Source organism: Vombatus ursinus, unplaced genomic scaffold (assembly GCF_900497805.2).
Source record: "Vombatus ursinus unplaced genomic scaffold, bare-nosed wombat genome assembly UNPS02014798.1, whole genome shotgun sequence".
NCBI lineage: Eukaryota > Metazoa > Chordata > Mammalia > Diprotodontia > Vombatidae > Vombatus > Vombatus ursinus.
This window is the reverse complement of record NW_020954576.1, coordinates 3922122-3945561: the sequence shown is the minus strand read 5'-3', so window position 1 is coordinate 3945561 and position 23440 is coordinate 3922122. Positions and strand designations below refer to the sequence as shown.

The 23440-nt window shown below is 37.2% G+C and overlaps 1 protein-coding gene across 1 annotated transcript in view; it reads left to right on the top strand.

Annotated features, from left to right (window-relative positions):
* LOC114049792 (unhealthy ribosome biogenesis protein 2 homolog) overlaps positions 1 to 23440 on the top strand; it is a 46279-nt gene that overhangs the window by 10798 nt on the left and 12041 nt on the right. Inside the window, exons 5-9 of the mRNA XM_027871201.1 lie at positions 3300 to 3454; positions 6392 to 6502; positions 8494 to 8736; positions 13478 to 13565; positions 16345 to 16484. Of these exons, the coding sequence (XP_027727002.1) occupies positions 3300 to 3454; positions 6392 to 6502; positions 8494 to 8736; positions 13478 to 13565; positions 16345 to 16484 (737 nt within the window). The remainder of the gene's footprint in view (positions 1 to 3299; positions 3455 to 6391; positions 6503 to 8493; positions 8737 to 13477; positions 13566 to 16344; positions 16485 to 23440) is intronic.

Below are 23440 nucleotides of genomic sequence, written 5' to 3'. Positions count from 1 at the left end.
GAAGCCACCTGGACTGTCTGGGACCAAAGCCAGAGTTTGAGTGTTATGGCCTGAATAGCACTAGTATTGTCCCAGTCTTCAAAAGCCTCTCTATATCTCTAATTCAGTTGTAAGTTAATTTAAAAAGGCTTTGCTATCTCTTTGCTGTGTCCTTTTATATCAGCTACTGTAAGGAAGACATTCATCTTCTAATAGAGCTAAAATTTGGTGATTTGTTCAGGCCAATGATAGGGATCTGAAATGGATTGCCTGTTAGAATAGTATCTGAAGTACTGCTTCCTCTCCGCTTTGTTAAATACAGAACCTTATCCTTGCCATTTTTTCTGCCTTAACCTCATAGTACCCTGGACTCAATGGTACTCAAAACTCTTGATTCAGTTGCTGAAAAAGTTAATGTGATCTTAAGCTCCATTAGTGTGTTTAGATCAAGGGAGATTATTGTTTCAGGGAACTGTCTGCCATTTAAATCGCATGTGGAGTATTTCATTTAGTTCTGGGTACCATATTTAAGTGGAATATTGACAAACTGGAAAAGGAATATGGTCAGGAGAGTGGTGGGCCTGAAAATCGTGTCAGGAGGAGACTAGAGTAGAACTGAAATGTGATGACTATCGGCAAAAATTTAGAGGGCCATGATCTGAAAGAGAGAGTCTTGTGCAGCTTGAGAGTTGGACCATATGAACATAGACCTTGAGCTCGAAAGGGCCTCAGAAGCCAGCAAAGCCGGCTAGTCCAACACCCTTATTTTATAGATAAGGAAACCGAGGCTCAGGCACATTAAGTGGCTTGCCCACAGCCACACGGGGAGTGTTAGAAGTGAGTGACTCCTGAGTCAGTGATCTTCCCACGGTACTATGCCTCTTTAGATTGTAAACTAACAGGAGGCTGATTTCAGTTTGGTCGAAGAAAGAACTTTGAAAAGCATTTAGGACAGTTAAAAATGGAGTGAATTGACTTGTGAGAATTCTTCATTACTGGAAGTACTCAGCTCAGTGGCTCCCTGTTAGGGATGTTCTAGAGTAGATTCATTCATGTGTTTGTTGGGCAGTTGGACTTAGTAACCCCTTAATTCCCTTCCAATGTGAAGTTTCTAGAATTATTTTTGCATTTTGACACTATCAGCTCAGCTTTTAACGTCTTAAATTAGTTCATGTGTCCAGAAGACAATCATAGCTATTCCTTAAAAGGTGGTACATATCCCCAGATCCTACCTAGTATAAAAAAAGAAGTCATACATGAGTTTTCAGATAATTAAAAATGCTGTATCTTTACTTTTGTTTTTCTCTTTTTTTTTAATAGAGGAAATATTTGGATGTTGCCTCTGTGTATATGTATGTGTGTATGTGTACATGCCTGTGCAAGTGCACATGCATACACCACAAGCAAGAGCGTTCTTAGCTTATGATTTGAGGAGCAGTTGGAGTTTCTGGATGTGGTTGAGAGTTATTGAGTTTATAAGTATTAGTAATGTAGATGTCTTCTCAATATGTGAAAATGTGAAGGATGTTTTGTCTTTTGAACTTTCTGCAAAGTTGATTCAGATATACTATGAAAAAAAATGAACCAGTAGGGTTCTTCAAAAAAAAAAAATCCAGTGGATTGTATCCTCATTGTAGATCAAGTATCACTTCTGTGTTCTGGTCCTAGTTGACTAGATTAGTTGTATAACCTTGAGCGAAGCACTTAACCATCTACACCGCAGTTTTCTCATCTGCAAAATGAAGGGAAGGAGGGAATGGGCAAAATAATCTTAAAGGTCCTGTCTAAGTAGAAGTCTAATTTGTTTCTTTCCAGTGCCCATGTATGGAGTGACAAGAGAATACCTTAAGGCAAACAGCTTTAATTTCCCTGCCCTGTTTCTGGTATTCAGTACATTTCTGATCTAGTCCCCCAAATGTTCCTGAGACGACTGAGCCTGTAGGTCCAGGGGAGAATTGTCATGTGAATCTGAACCAATGTTGTCTCCTTAGGCTTCTTTAGACTGGCATTAGTTCTTTAAACCAAAGGTCTAATAGGTCCAACTTACTCTGGAACCTCTCCCCAACCCTGCTCTAGAGAGGATTCTCTGTGTCAGACAAAGCATAGCATTTTTTGTTATTGTTGTGTTGTTTGAGTTGTGTCTGACTCTTTGTGACCCCTTTTGGGATTTTCTTAGCAAAGATACTGGAGGGGTTTGCCATTTTCTTCTCCAGTTCATTTAACAGATGAGGAAACTGAGGCAAACTGAGGGTCAAGTGACTTGCTCAGGATCACACAGCTAGCAAGTGTCAGAGGCCCTATTTGAACTCAGTTTTTCCTGACTCCAGATCTGACATTCTGTCCACTGTACCACCTAGCTACCCAAAAACATAGAGTAAAAAAGCCATTTATTTCTCCACAGCAACCCTGAGAGGTAGATGGTATTATTATTCCCATTTAACAGGTAAGGAAATTGAGGCAAACAGAGATTAAATGACTTGCTCAGGGTCACACAGGTAATAAATGTCTGAGTCCAGTTTTGAACTAATGTCTTCTAACTCCAGGCCCAGCACTCTAGTCATTGTGCCATCTAGCACTCAGGCCCTGTGTTTTGTCAGCTTTCCCCCCTTTTAACTTAAGCTTGCTCTCCTCACTTCTGAAGGTTGGAGAGCCCAAATAGGTTTTGGAAAGATCCCTGTCTGTGGGTCAGAAGATATGTCACTGTCTGGTCACATGGTCTTAGGCAAGTGACTTGATCTCATTGTGTTCAGTTTCCTAATGTGAAATGAGGACTATGGAGTATGGATCTCTTATGGTCATTCTGGCTTTAAAATTGGGATTTTAATATGTGTAGAGCTAGGCCTTTCAAGATGGGGCAGTCCCTATCCAGTGATTTTAGGAGCCCCTGTAGGGTCACCTGCTCCAAAGTATGTTTTCTTCACCTGCTTATTGACCTTTGAAATTCCTTCATAGAGAATGAGCTTTTAATCCAACTATTAGAGACAAGGTTAAAGTGAAAAATATCCCACGGAGAGGCGACATTTAAATTCACGTTGTTGTGAGGGAGTAATGGGGGAGGGAGGCGAGAGCAATAGGGGACTGCACCTCTGAAGGGACAGTGTGGGTGGTATAAAAAGAGCATCTCTTAAGATCACCTGACTGCTTCATAGTTTTGTTTAGGTTTATCCTGAACATATTAATAGTTTTAGAGAGAAAAAAAAGTTGAGTTTTTTTTTTTCCCCAGATAGAAAATAAACGAAATCAGATAAACTTTAAAGCTAGGATAGTTTTTCTTCTGAATCAACCTGATAAGTGATGGATTTTTCTTTCTCTGTTCACAGATCCTGGAATACAGGTCAATGAAGATGTGGAACCTCTTATGGTGGTGCTGTTTAACCAGCTGCTGGTTGAAAGCACCACTGAGGAGTTCCAGATGATAATGCAGCATATACTCCAGGGACTAGAGATCAGTAACATTTGGAGACCAGATATAAACGTGAGTGATTCTCTTATCTGTTTCTAAGGTGTTTGGCTTGTTTGTCTTTTCTGAAGTTTTATTTATTACCTGATCTTTATGCAAATGGAAAAACTTTTGAGATGTTATATCCCTGGATTCATGTCCTGCCTTTGACACGTATTGGCTACATTATCCTGAGTAAGCCACTTAACCTCTCAATGCTTCAAGCAACTCTCTTAACTACACGTTTTAGAGCAAATGTAGATCTTTGTTGGTTGAAGAAGTTCATCTTTGAGAGCTCACTGTAATGATGAAATCACAGATTCAATTAAAAAAAATAATTAAAATGCAGATCGAAGCATACTGTTTGCTCTTTTATTTCCTTCTGTTTAGTTTCTTCTTTCTTGTGGTTTCTCCTGTTGGTTCTAATTCTTTACAACATGACTAATGTGAAAACATGTTTAATAGGAATGTATATGTAGAGCCTATATCAGATTATATGCTGTCTTGGGGAGGGAGGGGGAGAAAATTGAAAACTCAAAAGCTTATGGAAATGAATGTTAAAACTAAAAATTAATTAATTATTAAAAAAAAGATAATGAAACTTGTCTGTTTTATCTTTTGTGATCTCTATCCCTTTTTTCTGGTTATGAAGTCTTCTCAAACAACTGATCTGAAAGGTACATATTGCTTTCTGATTTTCCTAACAGTTCTCATAGGGTCTTTCCCCCAACATTTTATATTCTTGGACTTACCAAACACCAGGCTACTATGTTTAATTGCTTTTGGATCCTGCTAATCTACTTTCTTATAATGATTTTTATAGTTTTTTGGCCAGTACTAATTTCTTTTCACATCACTTACGTTTCCCATGGTATCTCTCTCTCCCAACTACCCAGAGAATCATTCCTTATATGAATGAGTAAAAAAAAAAAAAGAAGAAAAAAGAAGTAAAAATTCTACAAACTAACCAACATATCGAAAAGTCTTACATTATATATGATTTTCCACACCCAGTTCCCCACTTCTGCAAAGAAATAGTGGGAAATATCTTCACATTTATATATCTTTTGCAGGGGCTAGCATTCAGTTTTGATTTTTTTTTTAATTATAGCTTCTATTCACGTTATTGTAGTCATTGTATATGTTGATTTCCTTGTTCCACTTACTTCATTCCGCATCAATTTGTGTCTTTCCATTCTTTGTGTTAATCATGTTCATTGTTTCTTATAACACAGTTATATTCATATGCCATAATTTGTTTAGCCATTCATTCTTCAGTTGATGCATCTACTTTGTTTTCAGTTCTTTTCTACCACAAAAAGTGCTGCTGTAAATAGTTTAATGTATATGTCACCATTTAAAAAACTGTTGACCTCCTTGGGACATATGCCTATTAGTGCACTCTCTGGGTCAAAGAATAGAAATTCAGTTACTTATTTTGCGTAATTCCAAATTTCTTTCCAAACTGTGTTCATTCCTAGCTTTACTAAAAATGAATTAATGTTCCCATCTTTCCATAGGCCCTCCAACATTGACTGTTCCTATCTTTTATCATTCTTGCCAATTTACTGGTTGTGAGGTGGAATCTCAGTATTGTTTTGACTTGCATTTCTCTTTATTATTAGTGATTTAGAACATTCATATGGTCGTTAATAGTTTGCAGTTCCTCTTTTGAAACCTGTTTATTTATATCCTTTGACCACTTGTCTATGGGGAAATAGCTTTTGGTCTTAAATGTTTCTGTTATTTATATATAGTGGATATCAGACCCTTAATCAGATATTAGATACAAAGCTTTTTTTCCCCAGTATGACGTCTTCCTTTTTCTTAGTTGCATTATTTTCTTCAGGCAAAAGCTTTTTAATTTCATAAAATCAAAATTACCTATTTATGTTTTATAAGTTCCTCTTTTCCTTTGTCCAGTTAAGAATTTACCCCCAACCTTTAGCTATGAAAAGTATCTAATCTTGTCTTTTTTTCTATTTAAAAAAAAATAGTATTCCCTTTAATATTTAGGATCCATATCCATTTTAAATTTATTGTGGAATGTGGTTTAAAGTGTTGGTCTAAACCTAATTTCTACCAGACTGCTTTCAAGTTTTCTTAACAATTCTTTTCAAATAGGGAGTTCTTTTCTAGATTTTTTTTAGGTTTTTCAAACACTTAGTTATGTTGAGTTGTGATTTCTCTTTCTTCCTTACTTAGTATGTTCCATTGAGCTACTTTTCTCTCTTTTAATTATTAAAAAATGGTTTGATGATTGCTTCTTTCTAATGTAATTTGAAGTCTGGTTGTACTATTTCCCCTCTTACCTTTTTTTTTTTTTTTTTTTGTTATTTCACTTGATATTCTAGATCTTTTGTTTTCCTAAATGAATTTTGTTGTTAGGCCTAGCTCTATAAAGTCTCCCTTTGGTAGTTAAATTGGTATAGCATAAATCTATAAATTAACTTTGATAGTATTGTCACTTTTGTTATATTGGAATGGCCAAAGCATGAACACTGAATGCCTCTTAAGGTACCTGATTTTCTTTATTTCTGAAAACTGTTTTGTTAGAGTTGCTGAATATTCTGTTGCAGATAGTAGTCACTGATGCTAACTTACATGAGGATACTGATGGTTGACATAATCTCTTATAATTTTGGGACAAAATTGATTCTTTCTTACATTATCCTGTAATCTTTACTATTCTCTCTATTTCCTGGTATTCTTCATCAGTATATGTAAGCCTCAAAGGGATGCTCATGGCACTGTATTTGTTATAGTAAGTTTTGGTTATAATGTTTGGTTATGTCGTGGCCCCTACCTACTTAGTGATAGAATGGGTAACTCATTTATCAATACACAGAAACTATGTGTTATCCATGTCCTTTGATATCAGTATTCTATTGGATTCTGTTAATGACATTCTAGTAATGTTTTTTTCTTAAGATGGATTCATTTCCTTCTTCTTGCTGCTTTTTTGCCTCTTAGGACATTTTGTCAGCTATTAAATTGATCAAATTGCTGCTCAAATGCCCTTCGGATGGAGAGAAAATAAGATCTTTTTGGGTGGTCTGCCCTCAGATAATCTCAGCTTTAACTGTAAGTATCTTGTGGTTTATCACAGTTATTTAGTCCTTAACCAGGGGTTCTTAACCTGGGAGTACATTGGGTTGGTGGTTTTATGTTTTTTATTTTTAATATTTTGGCATTTATATTTCTATATAATTATTTTCCTTTGTAATCATATGTATTTTATTTTATACATTTAAAAACATTGTTCTGAGAAAGGATACAGAAAAGGTTAAGAACTCCTTCCTTAGATAATGCTTTTCCCTTTTTGTAATTACTTCTATGAGTTAAAACAGAAGAGAAAATATATAGTCTTTGTCTTTTGGATAATATTTATTCCTAGAAACCATGATATGGAGGAGATTGGCGTAAGAGGAAATCCTTGTTATGTATATGCAGTGTTCTGACAGTGTAAAGTGCTGTTATATCCATCTGCTAGGATGTATTGGGTTGAATCCATAGCATTAGTGGATAAAGAAGGCAGGGGAAAAAATCTTGGTCTTTATTAGGTAGCATTAAATGACCTGAAAGATAGGCAGTGTGGTATAGTGCTCTGGTCTTGGAATTAGGAAGACCTTGGATAGATATTAGGTGTGAAACTATGCCTTTAATCATTTAACTTCTTAGTTTCCCAGACAACATTCTAAAACTTTAAATGTAGATGAGTTGCTGGTCTGCCATCAGTAGAAGGCATTTCCATATTGTGAATTACTTAACATCAATGAAATCACAGTTCTGTCTATGAAAGAAAGTGGCTGGAGTAGTGAACTCAGTATAGCAAAAAATGGAGACAGTATGTCTTCTGATGTTGCCAACTTGGGATAACTGAGAAAGGATTTGGGGAACTCTGCCACTGTAGAAAATTTTACTGGAATTGATAGTGGTTGAACTAGTAAAATTTAGTGTGTAGTAAGAAAGTAGATTTATTTAATGGACTTGGATGCTTCAGATGGGGAGTTATTGTTAAATTCTTAGGAAAATGTCATAGTTTGGCACCCTTGAGTACACTTAGGAAGCCTGAAGAAATTCATAATGGTTCACAGCTTATTTTACAGCAAAATTACTGTGGTTTAGTTTGGGAATGAGTAATGTTCCTGTTTTCTAAAGATCCTGAAATTAATAATTTCAAGCCCAAGTTTATTGAGCATAATAAGAATTAACACCTTCATTGGCCCTCACTTAAGTTCTTTAATGCACAAAAAAATGATTACCCCAGTCATGAAAAAAAAAAAGGTAGAAGGAGATTTAAATAGCGGGACTAAGAAATTTAATATATTTTCTCAGGCTGTCCTAGTCTCTTTCTATTGAATTTCCATTAGAATATGAATTACTGGTGCAATTTTAAGTTTACCTGTCTCTGGAAACCTATGGAGACCTTAGACTCTTCAAGTGGTATAAAGGAATGGCACTGATGGATTTCACAATAAATATACAGTATAATTTTTTAGTCCTGATCATTTTTGGAAGTTATTCTCAAAATCATATTATGCCACAGATATTGAACTTGCATTTCAACCATAAGAACTGCTCTGCCTAGTACTGGGTTGGAAGCAATTCTAAGCCATGACTTGTCAGGCAGTGCCTGGGCCTTCCGACACATGACCTGATTTCCAAAGATATTAATTCACTGTCTCTCACCTTCCATTCATCTCTGAGAAATGTAAAAAGTAAGCTTAAACACTGTCATTTTTTTTTGTTTGTTGTCAATGTTTTACGTGCACTGAGACAAACTTTTAGGTTTCATGTTTTGAGAAGTTGATGAGCTAACTCTTTTCCTAACAAAGGCCTTCTCTCCAAGGTGGATGAACACAGTGCATGTTGATAGCAAAGAGGGCGAGGTATACATTATAGGACCTTAAAGTTTATTTACCAGTCTCCTCTACTTTTCTTAATTGCCTTTTAACCTACTCTAATTTGTTATATTGGTTTTTATTTTTATCTTTACTATTTAAATTTTTATCTTTTGCTCTTTGCTTTTTGAAATGGGGTTTTATTTTCTTTCTTTCTGCTTGTCTTTTCAGTTTCAAAACAAAGAGGCTTGTCAGGACCAGTCCTTGCTTCTCACTGTCGTTGTGCCCATTTTAGATACAGTGGCTTCTTTGCTTCGCCAAGGAGAAAGCATAATTAAAAATCCACATCATGTCAGCCTGGCTTTCAGTATTCTTTTGGCAGTCCCTTTGGATCACCTGAAGCCCCAGGAATACAGTAGCATCTTCTTAGGGATACATGAAGTACTCTTTTCCATCCTGCAGTGTCATTCAAAGGTAAGGAGAGGACAAGTCCCAGGTTACTTTTCCTAGCATTATTATTTTAAAGTCACAGAGTTTTAGAACTGGAAGAGACCAAACATCATTTAATCTACTCTTCATTTTACATACAAGGGAACTAAAGCCCAGATACATATAGTAGCTGGCGCATGGTCACAAAGTGCTGGATTCAGGACTATGGCTCGCTTCTTCTGACTCCCAGTCCAGGGATATTTCCCATATGCTAGACTTTTTTGTTGTTGTTGTTCAGTCATTTTAGGCATGTCCCACCCTTTGTGGTACCATTTGGGCTTATCTTGGAAAAGATACATAAGTTTCCACTTCCTTTTCCAGTGGATCCATTTTGTTAGGCAATCAGAAGTTAAGTGACTTGCCTACGGTCACATAGCTAGGATGTTTCTGAAGCTGGATTTAAACTCAGGTCTTTGTGACTCCAGGCCCAGTGCGCTATCCACTGGACACCAACTGCCTCTATGCCATATTTACTTAAAATTAACAAGAAACTTTAACAAATAATAAAATTATGCCATCGCAAGCTTTTTGACACCTCTAGATAATTGCCCAGTTTGGAAAAAAAAAATATACAGAAATAACTAAAGCATCTCATGTAGATGTACTCTTTGAATTCTTGATGTAAGTGTAGAAATAATTGATGCTGAGTTTTAGCCTTATAGTGAGAAATAAAATTGAGAACAAGTGAAGTATATGTGACTGTTACAAATGAAACTGGTATGTATAAGATGTGCTATTAAACATTTTGAGATTGTAGTCAGGACTTTTCCCTGCAGTGTTGCTTACTTTATACAACATGAATACATGGTCTCAAAAATCAACTCAAAGCTGAAGAATTGAAGGGGTTGTGGTCCTGGGTTGAAGTGGTTTTCAAGTGAATTTCATTTTGTTTCAGTTTGATATTCATTAAGTACTTTCTGCTTGCAGTGTGTTGTGCTAGATAACACAGATTTAAAAATGATGTAGATAGTCTACCTAGTGGAACAAGGGTGGGTATGACATGCATACAGATAACTATGAGAAAAAGTAGAATGCTGTAGGGGCAAAGAGTAGCCCTGAGAAAAGTGAGGAGTCAGGGATTACTTTCACCTGAGGGTTTGGAGTTAATGAATGAGATGGTATCTAAGTGTGGGTCTTAAGGGAATGGACGTCCTTCAGCAGAAATCTTCTAAACATCAGGGGCGGTGTGGGCAAAGCTATAGAAATTGAGTAGTTAGGATAGCAAGAAGTAGACAATGGCTAGTTTAGCTGGAATTTAGAATAGGTACTAGTATAAGATCTGGTTAGGTTAGGTAGATAACAAATTGTGAGTGAATAAATGAAAAAGCATTTAAGTACTTGAAATGTACAAAGTCAGTCAGTAAATGATCATTAAGTATCTACTATGTTCCAGACAGTGTGCTAAGTGCTGGGTATGTTGTTATTGTTGTTGTTTGTCCTTCATCTTCAAAGAGGACCATGGCATGAGGAAGGTGATGATGCCGTGACTTGCAAGTGAATTGGATTTAAGTGGGGGCTGTGCAAAGTCAGCAGCCTCACTTTTTCCTCTAGAGCCATCTGGGTTCAGTGGCAAGATGACCCTGGACGCAGTGGGAGACCTTGGCCTTTTTCACTGGGAATTTAAGAAAGGCAAAAGAGAATCCCTTCCCATAAGAAGCTCACCATCTCAACATCATAGAAAATGTGCAAACAACTATGTACAAATGAGCTATGAATTGGAAATAATCAACAGAGGGAATGCACTGGAATTAAGAGGTTTTGGGACAAATTTACTGAGAAGGTAGGATTTTAGCTGGGCCTTGAAAGAAATCAGAAAGCACAGATGAGGAGGGAGGATAGGCAGCAAAAATGCCATGGACTGGGAGATAAAGTGTCTTGTTTGGAGAACAGCAAGGAGGTCAGTGTCACTGAAATGAAGAATAAATACATACTGGGAGGGTGTGTTTTCATAACACTGGAAAGGTATGGGGAGGGCTAGGTTATGAAGGGCTTTGAGTGCCAAACCAGGGATTTTATATTTGATTCTGGAAGTGATAGGGAGCCACTGAAATTTATTGAGTAGGAGGATGTCATGGTTGGATCTTCACTTTGGCAGCTGAATGGAGGATGGATTGGAGTAGAGAGAGCCTTGAGGTAGCAGACCCATCTACAGGGCTATTGCAGTAGACCAAGGTGTGAGGTGATAAGGGCCTGTGTCAGGGTAGCAGCAGTGTCTGAGGAGGAAAGGGGGCATATTCAAGGTGAAATCAATAGGCGATGGCCACAGATTGGATGTGGGGAGTGAGAGATAGCGAAGAATTGAGGATGATGCCTAGGTTACAAGCCTGGGGGACTAAGAGGATGGTGGTATCTTTGACAGTAACAGGAAATTTTGGAATGGGAGAGAGAGCTTAGGGATAAGATAATGAGTTCAGTTTTGGGCATATTCAGTTTGAGAAATCTATAGGACACTCAGTTCAAGATGTCTAGTAGGCAGTTAGAGACACAAGACTGGAATTCAGCCGAGAGTTCAGGGCTGGCTAAGTAGATTTGAGAATCATCAACATAGAGATAATACTTAAATCCATGGGAACTGATGATATTACCAAGGGAAGTATAGGGGGAGAAGACAAGAGGGTATAAGACAGAACCCTGAGAACACCTACAGCCAGAAGGTGTGATCTGAAAGAAGATCCAGCAAAGGGGACTGAGAAAGAATATTCAGACAGGGGAAAACCAGGAGAGAGTGGTATCCTACAAACCCAGAGAGAAGAGAGTATCAAGGAGGAAAAGGTGATTGACTGTGTCGGAGGCTTCATGGAGGTCAAGAAGGCTAAGAATTTGAATAAACAAGTAAGACAGTCCCTCCTTTCAAGGAACTCATATTCTAGTAAGGGATATTACACATCAGGCTTTAGCTGCAAGTCATATGGAAAGGTCCCTTGGTCTTTAGGGTGCAGTGGCAGAGCTGATGTTAATGCTTCTTTTCTATTCATTCTTTTTTAAAAAATTACTTTTTTTTTTCCAGTTGACAAATAGTTTTTCTTCTCCCTTCTGCCTCCCTTCTCCCAAGGGTGTGGAGGGTGGGAACAAACCTTGTAATAAATGTGCATAATGAAGCAAACCAAATTCTCATATACGTGTCTTATTCTGCATATTTAGTGCTATTTTCATTGATAGTTTCATATCAGGGAAGGAAAAGGGAACAAGTATTTATTAAACACCTCCTGTGTGCCAGGTTGGGACAGCTAGGTGACATAGTGTTGATAGAGTGCTGGGCTTGGAGGCCGGAAAACCTGAGTTCAAATCTGCCTCAGACACTTACCAGCTGTATGACCCTGGGCAAGTCACTTAACCCTGTTTACCTCAGTTTCTTCATCTATAAAATGGGCTGGAGAAGGGAATGGCAAAACACTTCAGTCTCTTTGCCAAGAAAACCCAGCAAAGAGTTGGACATGACTGAAAAATGACTAAACAACGACAGATGTGCCAGGCATTATGCCGAGTACTGGACAACTATTATCTCATTTGATCCTCACAACAATCCTGGGAAGTAGGTGCTGTTATAATCCCCATTTTACAGTTGAGGAAACTGAAATAGAGATTAAGAGACTTGCCCAGGCTCACACAGCCATGGAGCATCTGACGCTAGATTTGAACTCATGTCTTCCCGATTCCAGGCCCAGTGCACTATCCATTGTATTGTCTAGCTGCTTAGCAATCTCTGATATTCAACTGTTAGACGATGCCATGTACTTTGTTGAAGAGAATCTTCCTTTCTGAGTTTTCAGCAACTATGGCTGCATCATTTGAAAAAGCAGTTGCCACACCTTTCCAGGGGGATTATTCTCAGGATGTTGGCTTTGGAGATTGGTCTAAAAACAGGACCAGTGGTCTGAGGTGTGCCGCTAATGCCAGGACTCTTGGCCTTTGCTAGTTGGAGACAGTTAGTCAGCAGTTGGTGTTGATGGTAGGACCTTTTCCATGTTGATTTCTCCCCTTAATGATAGCTGTGGAACTCAGGCTGGAAGCAAGGCTAGTAATATAGGGAATGCTTCTCTTCTCCAGGCTCTTGGGTTCAGGGTCTGGACTACTTCCATCTGGGTCTGAGAGATGGTGGCGGTGGTGGTGGTTTGAATTCTTGGCACATTCCCTCAGGAGTACCTTGCTGCTTTAGATGACATGTTATTGTTCATGTGTTTGTTATTTGAACAAATTCATTATTGCTATAGCAAACCTGTTGAACATTGTCATCATTCCAGTTGTCTGATTCTCATGATAAGACATCAAGATGTAGTAAAAAGAGCACAAGACCAGAAGTTGGGAGACCTAAGGCATAGTCTTGGTTTTGCCATTAGCTATTTGTGTGACTTTGGGTAGGTCATTTCATCTCTGTGCTTCAGTTTCCTCATTTAAAAAAAAAAGTGAAACAGTTTTTGAATTAGGTAATCTCTTTACAAAGTCCCTTCCAACTCAAAATAGAATCAAAAGTTTTTATTCTTATTTTCCATTAATTAGGATATCCAGTTTGGTAACAAAATACTTCCAGCCCTACTTGAGTGTAAATACTTTTAGGAATTAAAAATACTATAAAATTCTGTAATTCTCTGTTTCTAGGTGGGGGTAATACCACTTGACTCTTACATGCATTGTACTTTTGAATGGGTATATACTATTCATTTAAAAGATATTTTGAAAATCAAATAAGAGTTAGTTGACTTATAGTCTTTTAACTGTTATTTTGCAGGTGATGCTAAAAGCCTTGCCCTCTTTTCTGAACAGTTTTTACAGACTGGTGTTTTCTGTTATGCATGAAGGCCGTCAGAAGGACAAAGGTATTTCACATATATCGTATTGGGTGTACTGTTTTGTATAAAGATGTGGCTTTTTTTAATGTATGAAATGTTAAAAGGAAAGCTCCCCAAGTGAGTCTAAATCAGTGCTCATCAAATTTTATTTGTATCTAAGAGTCAGTCCTTAAATTCAGGAACCAAAGGAACTTTTCAGCTTTGGGGAATGGGGAAGTAGTGAAAGCTTGGGTGGGGGGCGGGAAAGACAGTGTTACTCTAGAGCTTTAGCTAGATGGAGACTGATGTAGAGAGGATCCATTGAAGGACTTGAAGGATTCATTGGGAATGTTGCAAGATACAGCCAGGGGAAGTGTCTGGGCAGTATGAGGAAGGGTGAAGCCAAAATGCTGGTGGCCTCTTCCCTTGCCAAGACTGTTCCCTTCCCCTCCCTGTGGCAGGATCAAGGGGAACAGAGCATAATTCCAAACTGGAGCATGTTTGATAGCTCATAAATCAGAGGAAATCTCAGGCAGGTTCCCATTGCTGCCTGTACCAAGTGATACTTGCTATGAGTATTTTTTTTTCTTTTGAAGGCATTGTGGTTTAATATATCTAAGTGGGAAAAGTGAAGCATTCTTCTATAATTTCAAGAAAGAATGTACTGAAATACTAAGTGTCCCATGACAGAATACTTGGGATTTTTTTTAATCCTCTAGGTAACTTATAGAAAATGTAGACCTGTAGAATGAATTCTCAAAATAAGGTTGTTCATTAAAACATCACAATTTCATCAGGGCCATTACTAAATGGAGCTTGTATCTCTTAGTGAGACTAATTCTTGGTTGACAAGAATTCTGACAAATTCATGTGGAGCCTAGCTATTTCCCATTTTGGTAGTTTTCCTTATTTAAGATGTTATTTTAAACAACTGATTATTGACATACTTAAGTCTTGATTATCTCTGCCATTGAAAGCGAGAAGAGGTATGGATAACATATGTCAATGTTACCAAACACTATGATGTTTTTATTGTCAACAGCTCACTCTTCCGTGACTATTCCTGACCCCGTTCTAGCTTGATATTACTCTTTGAAACCTGGGGTCTTGTTAGTTGTTGTGAGAAATAGGAAACCATTACTTGGGACATCATAGATAATGAAGAATTAACCGTAGAAGCTTTCCTCACACACAGTTTTCAACTTCTGTGTTATGGTGTATTCTGTAGCATGCTAGGTATAGTATTAGACTGTGGCTTGTTGCTCACTGTATGTTTTGCTGTAGTCTAATTACCATGGATTCACCAATTTAGTATTCTAAATTTTTCTAGTTTTTTTTCTAAATTATTGTATTGGGTGAATTTTTAGCTATATGAGTCTTGTTCAAATGTATGCATTTATTTTATTAATATATGTCACATGCTAGCATTATAGCCATATGTGTACACATTGATATACTTCAGAAGTTAAGAGGAGAAATATTAGGTAAGTGAGTTATTAGAACTTGGAACTAAAGGCTGTTAGAAATATCCAAATACAACTTTAAGAATTTAGATATTTACTCTACCCAAATTAGATGGGCCTAAAAAAACTATATTAATTCTATATCCTCTGGATGCCATGCTCCTTGACCAGCCTCTATCATTCCTTTCTCATCTTTTCTTATTTACCCATTTACTTTATCCATTCTAACCATTTTTTTGTCATACTTAGAAAATCTAGCATTGCTACCTAATTTTCATTTTTTAAAGCATTTGATGTTTTGTTATAGTTTATGCATTTCTGTATGTGCATATGTGAAGTCCTCAGAAGATAATTCAAAATACAGAATAACTTAGATTGTAAATGTGATGAAAACAATTTATGAGCAAATTGAATCTTCTTACTGCTGATATAGACTTCAGTTCTGCTAGCATAGTACTGTTTACTTCTTATTTAGTGTAGGCTCTTAAAATTTGTCATGGCATCTGAAATAAGAATGTGGCTTATATAGATGTGGAATGGAGTTGTCCTACTTGCTTCACGTCATGTATCTATAAATTCATCATATATAAATTCTCTGCCTTAGGAGATGATCTTCGTGAATTGCTGTGGCTGCAAAAGCTACCACCTAGTGGCCAGTCTTCTAGTGATGAGCCTCTAAACTTGGCTAGGCTGGTTTTTGAATGTCAGCTAAACAGTTCTTCACCAGACTTAGACTTAAAAAGCATTTCTATGATGATTAGGGAAAGAGGACAAGAGACTATATTTTCTAAAATATTTACAACAGCTCTCTTTGTGGTGGCAAAAAACTGGAAATTGCAGGGATGCTTGTCAGTTGGGGAATGCCTGAACAAGTTGTGGTATATGATTGTGATGGAATACTACTCTTCTATAAGAAGTGATGAGCTTGATGATCTTAGAATAACATGGATAGACTTGCACAAAATAATGAAGATCAAAAAACTGGTACATAGTAGGTGCTATATAAATGTCTATTTTCTTCTCCTCCCCTTCCCCCATTGCTTTACATGCTAACATTCAAAGAATATTTCTAATGGAGATTTGTACTTTTTCTTAGGAAACTAGGCCATAGTCTTATAGATGTAGCCTTCTAAAGAATTATTACTTCATCCCAATTAGTCACTTCCAAATAAAACTCATGTTCTTTTGAGCATTTTACTTTTCTTTATTCTTTCTTACCTTCCTAGCAGGAAGTGGGCTGGGTAAAATCAGTCTAAAAAGTACGTTAGTGTTAATTAGTGAGTGTATAAAAGTAGACAATGGGAATGCACTGATACATGCAGAATTTTGCCCTAATCAGTTTCGTGATGTTTTAATGTTTCTAGGGAATACAGAAGACCTGACCATAGTACTGGAATGTGCACGCTTGGTAGAAAGAATGTACAGCCACATAGCTGCAAAGTCTGAAGACTTTACAATGTTTTCTTCTTTCATGGTAGCCCAGTATGTGAATGAACTGCAAAAGGTAAGACCAGATATCCAACCAGAGATTTTTTCTGTAGCCTTCCATTGAATTCATTTGTAGACCACAAGAAGGTGAACCAAAGCCTTTATTTTGTAAAAGAGCAACAATAATAGCCTTTATAGAGTACTTTAAGGTTTGAAAAGTGCTTACAACAGCCCTATGAGGTAGGTGGTTGTTGTTGTTTGTCCTTTGTTCTTGGAGACGACCAATGACATCAGGAGAGTGATGACTTGCAAGTGAGTTGGATTTCAGTGAGGCAGGGTTGTGCAAAGTCCCCAGCCTCACTCTCTTCTCCAGGGTCATCTGAGTCCATTGGCAAGACAGAGGTCAGGAAGACTGGAGATGCGCCCCCTCCCCCCATGCAGTGGGAGACCCGGGCCTTTTTAAATTAAGGTCTTTCCCAGGTCTCAGTTTCTCTGAGACAACACCTGTTCAGTGATTTAAGGCTAGATGAGAAATGAGACAAAAGATGGCCTAGTTTGCCTACTAAAAAAGAAAAAAAAATCAAACTGGGAGGGCAAGACCCTCAGGGTTTCTGGCCAGAACAGAAACAATTGCAATTTATACTCACTCTGAGCCATCAAAACCCAGATGATGACCAAGTGAATGAGGTAGGTACTACAAGTACTACAAGGATTACTCTCTTTTTTACATATGAGGAAACTGAGGCCCAGAGAAGTTAAGGGACTTGTTCATAGTCATATTACTAATAGATATATCAGTTAGGCTTCTGCTGTACTAAAACTACCTCTCAGTGGAACAAAGATCAGATTATAGAGGAGGGAAAGTAGAAGTTTGATAGATTTAAAGAACATTGCTTATTCTTGTCAGTGGATCAAAGCTTGACCCCCTTTTTTAGAGAAACTCCTGGAGTGTATATTTTTAGAATTGCAATTCTTTAGCATCCTTGGGATTTTTCGCCAATAGACACTAGGTTTCAGAGAGGTATAAACAAACAGATAAACACAGGTTTCCATTTTACTTTCGTATCTTGTATAACTGGTTGTCAGTAGCCCCCTTTCATATCGTCAGTCAGTATCTGTGTCTTTAGAGGAATAAAGGTATGTTTTGGTCATATAATGATGAGAAGACAGTTGAGGAACAGCATAATAGTCTCTGGATTGAAGGAAACCATTTATTTGGCTTCATTAGAATGAAAAGCAGCCTGGGATCCACCCTTTTTTTTCTACCAGCGCCTAGTGCTAGTATCTGTTCACTCTCCCTCCCTTCTTTATTTTCCGCTCACCCCTCCACTCAGGCATTCCATCATTAAGCCTATACTCCAAATTCCAGCTTGTAAGAAACATGACAGTTTTATTTGAGCTTGAAACTCTGGCTCAAGGAGATATCTATACATATTTTGCTTTGAGATTTATACTGATTGAATAGAATAGTAAGAGAGTCATCTAGCTGTCTTTGATAAGTTCAGGTCACTAGGCATAGGGAAACTAAAAGGGTTGGCAAGTGAGATTGCTAAACCACAGTCAGTGATCTTTGAAAGATCACAGAAAATGGGAGAAATGTTATAGGATTGGAAAAAGGCAAATATACCCCCCTTTTTTTTAAAGACAAGATTAGTGTTTCAAATTAATGCCAGTAAACTTGACTTATATTCCTGGCAAAATATTAGACTGTATTATTAAAGTAAAATGATAGTGAACATCTCGAAAAGGAAATGGTAATCATAAAGAGCCAACAGAACTTCACCAAGAATAGGCCATTCCAGACTGACTCATTTCCTTTTTGGACAGTCTTAGTGTATTGGGAATGTTGTGAATTTTTGCGGTGCATTTGACACAAGCCCTCCTGCTATTCTTTTGGTCCAAATGGGAAGATATAGGCTAGACAGTGATGTAACAAAGTGGATTTGGAACTGCATAATGGCTATGCCCAAAGAGTAGCCATTAATGTTTTAATGTCTAACATGGAAGGAGGTCTCTAGTGAAGTAGCCAAAGAATCTGTGTTTGGGCCTATTCTGTTTAACATGCTAATCAATAACTTAGATAAAAGTATTGATGGCATCCTTATTAAATCTGCAAATTACAAAAAGCAGAGAGAATCACCAAGAGATCCTGATGGGTTAGAATATGGAGTCAGATGTGATAAGATGAAATTTAATAGAGATAATTGTAAATCCTTAAATTGGTTTCTAAAAATCAACTTCACGAATACATGATGAGGAAATGGGACTAGACAGTAGTTTGTCTGAAAAAGATCTAGTGTTTTATTGGCTTGTTGGCTCAATGTGGAGCAACAATGTGATATGATGTGACAACGAAAAAAGCTAATGCTGATTAATCTGCTTTAAGAAAGGTATTATGGTGTAGTAGATAGAGGATTAGACTTGAAGTTAAAATCATTCCCACCTTTGTCAGTTGCTATGTATCCATGGGCAAGTCACTTAAATTTATTGAGCCTCATTTTCCTCATCTGTAAAATGTGGATAACACTTCTTACATTACTTGCCTCCCAGGGTTGTGCTGAGAAAAGAGCTTTGCAAACCTTTAAAGAACTATATAAATGTGAATGTATCGTCATCATTAACATCATCTTTATTGTTAGTTGGGCATTATTCTGGTTGGGCAGATCACAGAAGACTTGATCTCATCTGGGTCTTCAAGGAGAGGTAGAGCTTGAGGAGGTGGAACTAGGGGATGGGGATGGGGAAAAAGATATTTTGTCAATTAACAAGTATTTATTCTTTTTGTTTTGCTTTTTTATTTTATTATTATCATTATTATTATTTTGCTTTGCATCACCTTGAATTCAGAATTTATCCTTTCCCTCAATGGTAACCCCCCCAAAAAAAAGCAATTTGGCAAAACAAACCAACCCATTAACCTTGTGTGACAGTATATGCAGTGTTCCATACCCGGAGCCCCTTTCTTCTTCACACACTGGAGAGAGATACCTTTTCTTATCTCCAGGGATATGAACAAGCATTATTCTAAGCAGAGCTAAGAATGTGAGCAAAGGCATGGATGGAGGCAGGAATACCCGAGATATGGTTTGATTAACACAACAGTCTGTCTTATATGAGATACAGGTTCTATGAAGGGAGATAGTGGAAGAAAATGCTGAAAAAGTGGGTTAGGGTATTTAATGCTGAGCTAAACAGCCTGGCCGTTATTAGTAGATAAGGGCAAATTTCTACCAGTCTTTTTCTAATACTGCATCATGGCTTGGAGGTGACCCTATGTTTTCCAGGGCTGTACCAGCAAAGCATAGATTTGAAGGATTGTACCAATTTGGAAAGGCTTCAGGTATAGTCCTAATGATAGCTTCTTCCTGCTATCTGAGGACTAGACAAGCTCATTTTGGAGATCATCACCATCAGATTGGCCCTAGATGACACATTCCTTTACTGTGTCAAGCCACGAAATAGATAAAAATACAAAATATTCCTTCTGTCCTATGCATTCCTTTTTTGCTTCCTTGATGCTGGTGGAAGAGTGTTAAAAAAGGGTGCTAGTATTTTATGGTGTGTATAAACATTAATTTAACTGCTGCTGTTCTAAATATGAACTTTGTCCAACAACCTAATTAAACCACATCCATATTGACAGTCTATGTTGAAATGAGTAGTAATAGTGATAGTATTAACTAACATTTATATTGACCTTTATGGGTTTGTTGAAGCACTTTACATATATTATCTTATTTTATTCTCACAGCAACCTATGAAACTAGAAAAAAAAAAAGTTACAGCTAAATAGTGCTCAAGGACAACAAATGTCATTTCATGGGACACCATGACAGCAGTTGTAGTTTTTGTGCCACTATCTAGTATAGAAGATGAAAAATTAGAGAAATTTTTACCAAAAACTCATTTAGATCCTCCAAAGCAAGTCAATATGTGCTTTGCTACTTGAAGGTGGACATGGGGAAGGAAGTGAAATGTTTTAGAAAATATACTTCAAAATTAAGAAATGAAAGAAAAAGCCAAAGTTTTATAAATGATTTACAAACTTCTCATCTGTATACCATCACTGTACATCAGGGAGAGGCAAGAGGCCCGGTACAGCATTATCTCAAACAACAGGATGATAAATGCAATTGTTGTAATAGAAAAGTCTATATAGAAGTCGTTTGAGAAGTCACATCAACAAGCATGAATTAAGTGCTTATTATGTAGCAAGCACTATACTAAGTGCTATGAATGGAATGTTAACAGTAGGAAAGACAGTCCCTGCCTTCAAGTACCTTACATTCTAATAGGTGAAAATAACATAAAAGGAAGCTGAAAAACAGGAGGGAAGAGAGATAGTACCTGGCAAAGTCATGAGAATCAGGTGTGGATGTGAGAAAGGAATGAAAACACTGACTTGAACATTCTCCTTAAAATGGAGGTTTTTGGAGAAACCAGCCAATTAAAGGGAGAAGTCAACAGAGTCAGAAGGTGCTTGCAGTTGTGAAGGCCAAGGGCAGAGGGAGCTTCTGGGTTGAAGAAGTTTGTAGGGCATGGTAGAGAATGTTTGTAGAGTTAGGACCACTCCCAGAGAGGAAGGAAGAGGATCAACTGTCACTCTTCTGTCAGCTTATCATCTAGTTAGAACAAAGGAGAAGAAAGGATGAAAAGATGAGAAGATGCTATGTACAATTACAACAACTCCAACATGACCTATTGAAGCAAGATGTTGACTGGAAAATGTGAAATATGTGAAAGGAATGACAGTGTCCCTGATTATCATCATTTGATGAGACCAATAATCTGTGTAAAACAATTGCCATGAGAAGGTGAAAAGATCTCAGGAAATATATTAGCCAGTGCACACTTGACCTCTGTCAAGACATAAGTTGTGGTAGCCAAAGACAATAGCAGTTTAGAACATAAGCTTATTTGCAAAATATTACAGTTACAAATGTTACATGTTACAAATATTACATGAGCAATATCAACTCACAAAATAGCTAAAAGCAGTGGAGGAGAAAACAAAGATACAAATAACTTGGCTGAAGGACCTGATTAATCATCCTTAGAACATTTATAGAGGAAAGTGGAAGGAGGATAACAAAAAGATGTTAAATTGAACTGAGCTACCACTGATTATGTAGTGATCTTTTTTAATCATCAAAAATGAAAGCCACCATATTTGTATCTTTCATTATTAATATGCAATGTAGGGAAATGGAAATAACCTTTGCAAAGATGAAGCCAAGTAGCGTAGCTGTATCTGACTAGGTATTTAAAAAAAAAAGAAATCTGTACTGCAGGTCACAAAATTTTGAAATTCTTCAGAAATCACTTTTCAAGATGTCACAGAGGGGAAAATTCTAAGAGGCTAGAAAAGATTGTATAGACTATATTGTTATTTTTTTAAAAAAAGACATCTGAAAAGATATCAACTATGACCATCCCATAACTGCTTTTTATTGCCAGAGAATATTAGGATAATATCTGTACATATTGTACATTAAGAGCATCCTAGATGAAAATATGAGACAGGAACAGGCTTTCTTGGGTGATTTCCTGTAGCAGACTGTATCTTTGCAGTCACAGAAGAGAAAAGAGGTATAGAGGAGTTAGGAAAAATATAGAAAAGGTAAGACCCAACAGTGTTTGTTGTTAATTATAAAGAAGAACTTAATTCAGCAGAGCAAAACTTAACCCTAAAGGCTTTTTTCCAATAAGGTATCTGCTGTATGTATGTTAAAATCATATGAGATTTCAGGATAGATGCAATCAGAATCAGAATGAATAAATATTTACTAAGCTCCTACTCTGTGCCAGGCACTGTGCTAAGCACTGGGGATACAGAGAAAGGCATAAAATAGTTCCTGCCCTCAAGGAGCTTATAATCTAATGGGGTAAAACATCATGTCTAAAGGTGCTAAAAAATGGTGGGGATGGGGAGAGAAAGGCTATCCGGTCCAGGGGGCATGATGAAGTTCTGCGTGAGTTTCAGAGAGTTGATTTTATCTTTCAGATTGAAGGCCAGGAAGGCAGCTGGGAGGAAATGTTGATAACTTCAATAAATGGTGACAAATATTTAACAGAGATAAGTTTAACAATTCTTTATTAGTATAGAGCAAGAGATAAAGCATGGAAACATGTTCATTAAAGGTATTCTCCAATGACAAAGAAGAAATCTTGAGCAAAGTCCAAATGGAAGTGTAATTTTTTGTAGAGGGTTAGGTTCTCCTTACATATTATTTGAAGACGACATCATGCAGGTTGCATTGGCTTGCCTGGGTAACACTATAGGACCTTCTCAGGGAGGTCCATGGTTATGCTAAAGAGACTAGAGTAGTAATCCACAGAGGAAATACCAAGGGAATGAAGAATGAATATTGCCCAGGTTTAACATGCAGTTGAATGGCCAGCCCATCAGTCTGTATCAGTCTGTAACTCAGGGAAAAGCACTAACAATGGGGGAGTGAGGTGCATTTCAGGAATTACACATAGCTTATAATGATCTCAGTCTGTTCCCTATAATGAAAGTTGACTCTTTTAATATTAGCATTCTCTTGATGATGCTAAATGACTCCAACTTATGGAATTTACACTCTTAGAACACTCAAGAGGTAATGAAGAGATGCCTGGCAAATATAAGTAGGAAGCAGCATGTTGTGAAGAAGGACTTGTACATACTAAGTGGGACAAAGACATCAATAAGGAAATGTATGACTGGAAAATGAGGTAGGGGGCTGTCATGTAGGCAGTAAAGGAGATAATAGAGGGCATTCCAAAAGTCTTAGTGCAGTTTTAAGTTTTAATAGTTTAAAACTGCACTAATACTTATGCGATACCCCGTGTATGGAGAACCCAAATAGTTGCTTTGGAATCTGTGAAATATTAAAGAATTTGAGGAATGCCTCTAGCACATTTGGCACATCTTTTGTGGAAGTTATGTGGAAAAACATGACCTGGAATAATACAGAATCAGAAGCCATATATGGGTTGCAATCTGTACCAATAGCAAGAGTTTTCACACTAATGAGATTATATGATTCA